General features: G+C 34.7%; 1 protein-coding gene across 1 annotated transcript in view; it reads left to right on the forward strand.

Moving 5' to 3' along the window:
• ATG3 (autophagy related 3) overlaps positions 1 to 5478 on the forward strand; it is a 29642-nt gene extending 24164 nt beyond the window's left edge. The window contains exons 9-12 of the mRNA XM_037055175.1: positions 107 to 262; positions 1032 to 1159; positions 3587 to 3655; positions 5247 to 5478. Of these exons, the coding sequence (XP_036911070.1) occupies positions 107 to 262; positions 1032 to 1159; positions 3587 to 3655; positions 5247 to 5328 (435 nt within the window). The 3' untranslated portion in view covers positions 5329 to 5478. The remainder of the gene's footprint in view (positions 1 to 106; positions 263 to 1031; positions 1160 to 3586; positions 3656 to 5246) is intronic.
• The last annotated feature ends 522 nt before the right edge of the window (positions 5479 to 6000 follow it).

Raw genomic sequence — 6000 nt, forward strand, 5'->3', positions numbered from 1 at the left:
ATCTGCTTTTGAGAAAGAAATACATAGGGTAGGAAAAATAAATTTTCTAAAATGTTAACATTCATACTGATTTTAATGGTTGTAAATTTTTCTCCCTTAATGCAAGGCCACCCTAGACACAAGGAAAATGGTGGAAGCCTGTAAAACTAAAACTGATGCTGGAGGTGAAGATGTTATTCTGCAAACCAGAACTTACGACCTTTACATCACTTACGATAAATATTACCAGACACCACGACTATGGTTGTTTGGCTACGATGAGGTAAAAAATAAAGAAAAACTTAATTTTAATGTACATATTTTAAATTGTGGAGTTTAATTTCTACATTAGGTCTATAGGTATGTATTGTGCCCTTTTAAGTTTTAGAAATCTTTTGTCTTGCAATTTAATATTGCACTTGATTTTTATTTTGAAGAAACTATGAATTATTCAGTATGACAACATCACTGCTAAGAATTAAACCTAAATAATCTGTTACATATTTATTGCTTGGTCTCTGAGCTTATTCTTCAAAATGTTAGGGATATTGAACATGGTTTGTTGATTAAATTTGGGAATATACATATTAGATATCCAGGTGTTTACGGAATGATCATGTCACATGAGTGCTTTTTTTTTCTTAAGACAGAAAAGTTTTTTAAAAAGATCATCCACTTAATTGAATTAAAAGATAACTAAAATAAAATTAACTTGTTTAATCTGTCATTACAATGACAGATTGTAATGGGAAATGAAAATAAAAATAGGCCTAAAAGATGAGTTATAGTTATGAAATATTTGGATAACTATGAACTGCCTTTATGTAGGATCTGTACTACATTAGGTGGTGGTTGATGTCCCATAGCCTGATGGACAGACATATTCCCCTCTTCCTTCCTTGATAAGTTTTCCCCTGGATAATCTGGTAATTCTTAGTAGTCTAGAAATCTGAATTGCATGTAATGTATGAGGTGGGGACAAATATAAACATTGAAGTTTAGGCCTAGAATTTTCTAAACAGTAATTTCAAAGCATTTTTTTATGGTTTCAGCAACGGCAGCCTTTAACAGTTGAGCACATGTATGAAGATATCAGTCAAGATCATGTGAAGAAAACAGTGACCATTGAAAATCACCCTCATCTCCCACCACCTCCTATGTGTTCAGTTCACCCATGCAGGTCTGTGTATGTATATACGTGTGTGTGTGTGTGTGTGTGTGTGTAATTCATGGATTTATTACATGGGGAGTTATAAATGTAGTACCCTAACAAAAAAATTTTACTAAATAAGCAAATAAAATTTCTTAAGTCTTCTTTAGAAATGTTGTTATGCTTAGTTTAAGATATAAGAAAAAGGAAAAACTTTACAAATTTATTTTAAATTTAATTCATTAACAATATTCCTGGCCAGTGTGGCTCATTTGGTCGGAGTGTCGCCCCATACACAGAAAGGTTCCGGGTTCAGTTCCCAATCAGGGCACAGACCTAGGTTGCAGGTTCCATCCCCAGTTGGGGCACATACGGGAGGCAACCCATCGATGCATCTCCTTCGCATCAGTGTTTCTCTCTCCCCCTTCCCATCTCTCTAAAAGCAAAGAAAAAATCCTCAGGTGAGGATAAAAAAATGTTTTTTTGTTCTTTGTGTATGTTTAGTTATGGTTTAGATCTTTGTGATTTTACTCCTGTTTTTAGCTCCAAGAATAGTTGTATGATCATTTTTATATTAAAAAATACTCATTTAGACGTGGTTTGCTGAACTGTGGTGTATCTTTTTGTGAATATGGAGTAAACAGTTAAACTTTGTGTTTTTAGGTGACCTATTTATCTCCTTTTATTGATTGGTGAAGGAAATTGTATATGCAGAGTTTCTATTTTTCTTTACTCTTTTTTAAAATTAGCTTTTTTCTTTTTTTATTGCATGTTTTCCATTACTATTTGTCCTGCCCCCATACTCTTCCACCTTCACCCACCCCTGTCACCCCACCCACCCCCACAATCACCACACTGTTCTTCAGTTAAGGTTTCAGCCCTACCAAATTAAGTACGTTTTATAATTTTTATCAGTGTGTTTTCACAGGGCCAAATAAGTGAAGCTGAACCTATGCATGTGATTTGTTCAGAAGTTTCCTTTAAAAGAATAAAAAGTGTTACATGCTAATTTTCTTTGTTAGTTATTTCAAATTGGTAACTTTCACAAAATCATTGAGAAATTCTTGTAAAATATTTTTTCAGATAAGAACTCTGGTATTCATTCTATTGATTAATTTGATGCAACATTCTAGTTTTCAAAAATTGTTTAATGTTTTCTTCTCATTTTTTACAACCTCTTTATTCTCAAACTTTATCCCATGGAAAGTCTAGTTCATTTTTCTAATTGATGTCAAGAAGTGTTAATATGGCTGTGAAAAGTAATTTAAGAGTCATGAGTTTTAGGTTTGAATTACCTAAAAGGTTTTCATTTTTTAGTTTTATTTAGTTGATTCCTCTTTCAGCTTGAGGCTTTAGGATGGTGCTTATTAAACTGAGATGCGTATCTTTCTGAGGTGTAAATTTTACTCGGTTGGTAAAAGAAGTAAGCAGTTTAACTGGAAATTAATGTTAAACATTTTAGTAAATGACTGTATATGGATTACGATGTAAGTGTGGCAAAAATAAAAAGCTGGGGGCCTGTAGAACGGGGCTTCGGGATCGGTTTGGCCCTGCCGTGGGCCACCTCAGGTGATGCCTTCGTAGCCCCAGGGTGAATGTGTTTGCACTCTCGTCTTCCAAGTTGAAGGCCTCTGTCATGAAGGTTATATTCATAATATTTGAAGCAGCATTTTTTATGCCGGGGTGTAGATAAAAGATCATTCATTCCTTTTGTACGTTGCCCTTGTCTCGGTTTATGTGCCCAGACAATTATTTTGATAGCACTCTTAAATATAGCACAGGAGAAACACCAGTTGACTATGAAAAAAACTGTGGCTAGGACAGAAACTTCAGATAAATATCATTCTTTATATAAATCCAAAAGTGTTTATGATAGAATCAGATACATTTTATAGTACAAATGAAGACAAATAAAAAATACAAACTTCTTGACTGATGAATCAGCTTTTCATTAATTCAGTTTGGCTTATTCTGACCTAAATATTTGGGCAGTCAAAACAACAGCATTATAAATATTTTCCTTTCCTTTTCTTAACTGTCACCATATAGCTTTTTGGAATTTGCCTGGTCTGATACTTTTTTGTTTTTCAGCAGACGGCCCCTTGCTCTGCAGTTCTGCCCTGGCATGATTCCCTTTCTCTGGGTTTCTCACCCCTGCCCTCCCCTGGGCCCCACTTTCCATCCCCATCTTTCCATTTCCATTAGAATGAAGCTAACTGGCGCCATTGTGTGTGTTTGTAACCACCAAGGCTTTTTAAAATTATTAACTCCTCCTCCAAAAAATCTGTCTGCATGACTCAGCAATCTGGTTTGTAAGAAAATATCTTACAATGCAACTGTTAATATATTAAAACTAATTCAATGACAATAAATAAGGTAGATTTCTTTATAAAGATGTCTCTTATTTTGTGTTCTGTAATTGATCTGTATTAATAAGATTTGTACTTTTGCTTTTAGGCATGCCGAGGTGATGAAGAAGATCATTGAGACTGTTGCAGAAGGAGGAGGAGAACTTGGTGTTCACATGTATCCTTACCTGTTACGTGATGAGCAGCAGATTGGCTGCTCCTTTTGGGGGCGGGGGGAGGTTAGTGTAATCTTAATGGCACAGTACTTATAATTTGTTTTAGCCTCTCATATTGGGAAGTCTTAGTAGGACTCTAATTATTTGGAATACGTCGTGATTGTTCTGCTTTGTTCAGCTAGTTAGCACAGTCCCTGTGTGTACTAGTTAGTGCTGCCTTGTTACAGGAACGGAAACAAGTTTGCCAAATGCTTTTGTTCATCAAAGGGACAATGACCAAGAGTGTGTGAATATAAAACCATTGCTCTTGGTAAAAAGAAATCCAGTGGGCTTAATTTATTGGTGAAAGATGAGTAATCTTAATTTAGAGGATAACACAGTGTCTTTCCAGTTTAACATGTTACCAAAAGTGTGCTTTCCCTTCGGGTAAAAGTAGAGTTGTGGCAGCCTGAGCAAAGAATTCAAGTTAAATAGGTTAAAAAGGAAAGCACATTAAACATATTTTAGATATTCTTAAAAATACAGTATTTTCATTTTCCCCCAGTTTTTATTTTTATTTCATTTTTTTATAGGAGGAGCACCCTTCCCATATCTTATTATGTTTGTCTTTTGGGGTTAACTCAGTTCTCTGGGGTTATCAAGATGAATAAGTTTAACTGCTGAATCCTGAGATACATGTATCCATAGCCCGGATTCATCAAAATTAGCCAAAGCCAGTGATTTAGATGCAAAATAGCTTGAATCAGTTTGGTGCCAGATTGATATTAGATGTGGTTCATGCCCCTCAGTGTTAGATGTAGACTAAGGGTTCCTTCCTGTCTTGGAATTACAGATAACCTAAACATTGCAAATAAAAGGCATCCCTCAGAGGTGCACTGAACTGACTGATATTGAAACAAACCAAGAGTTTTTGGTCCCAACCAGATTTATTCCTGAACTATTAGTGTGCATAATATGAGCACTCATCTCTATGTCAAAGGTTAGGTAGCAACGTTGAAGACTCTCTGTATAATTTAAATTTGAGCCATGAGTTCCCCCAGTAAAAATTAAGCTCTTCACGTTTCCAAATAATAATGGAACATGGGGAAAATTTCAGGATTTTATTAAAGATAATCTTGTTTAGCAGATTCTATGTAAGTACAAATACTAAGAATACTAAGAATTAGTTCTTAGGGAAAGTTTCCACTTAATTGTTTTTTTCTTCTCTGCTTACGTGCTTTTATATTCTTTGCCCTCTTTCATTTTCTTGCATACTCAAGCAAATTTATAGGCAGTAAAGGAGCCATTATCTAGTCATTTAAACATGGATACCTTGTCTTTATTTTTATATCAAAATACTTGGGCTTGTGTGAACTCTTACTCATCAAGAATTTTTACATTCAAGTATTAAATGGGAATGGAAAATCAGAGCGCGCCTCATGTGGAATAGACACAAACTTGGCATGAGTGAAATTTTGAAACATACTTAATTTAAGATTTTACGTTAAGTGTTTTTTTCTGAGAAATTATTGCTTAATAAAATAGATAATTACAATGCTAGCTTAAACGATAGAGCTATTTACCAATCTGTTTTCCTTAACCAGAGCCCTTTAGGTATCTTCTAATTTTCTTGAAATTTGTACAAGCTGTCATTCCAACAATAGAATATGACTACACAAGACACTTCACGATGTAACGAAGAGAGCAGTCTATCCTAATTACTGGTTCTGATTTGTAAAGAATTAATCCATAGATATGACCATTGACCATATTCACCAATATGTACAATTTCTCTAATAAAGGGACTTATATGTTTATGCATTAAATAAAAAAAGTTCTACTACCAGCCTTATTTGTTTAATAAAAATGAGTATAAAGAGATCATTTCTCTGGCTTCTTATCAAAAAGTGATACAGTATTTCTCTTAAATAACAACCCTTTAAGTGAAGAAGTATCTCATACAGAAGGTTGATAAAAGTATTTTTGGTTCACATTTATGAAGAAGGTATTTAAATGTGTGATAATGTGGGAACATGACCTAGAAAATACTACATGCTAGACTTACCTTCCCTTCTTTCTCTTTTTGTTCCTTCTGTCTTACATTCTCCCCAAGACTCCTGTCTGCTAATAGTTAATATTTATTTTTTCAGTTGATGATATGTTCTATTTCTTTTCTTTTTTTATTTTTGTTCAAGTACAATTGTTTCCATTTTCACCTCACCACGTCCCTCCTGACTGACTCATCCCCACCTCCCACTCTCGAACCCACCCCCTTTGGCTTTGTCCACGTGTCCTTTATACATGTTCTTTGATGGACCCCTTATCATCCCTCTCCCTGCACCTTTCTGCCTACTGTCAGAGGGTTCTT

The sequence above is a fragment of the Sturnira hondurensis genome, unplaced genomic scaffold (genome assembly GCF_014824575.4).
Source record: "Sturnira hondurensis isolate 20B ecotype Veracruz unplaced genomic scaffold, ASM1482457v3 Scaffold0000880, whole genome shotgun sequence".
Classification (NCBI taxonomy): Eukaryota; Metazoa; Chordata; class Mammalia; order Chiroptera; family Phyllostomidae; genus Sturnira; species Sturnira hondurensis.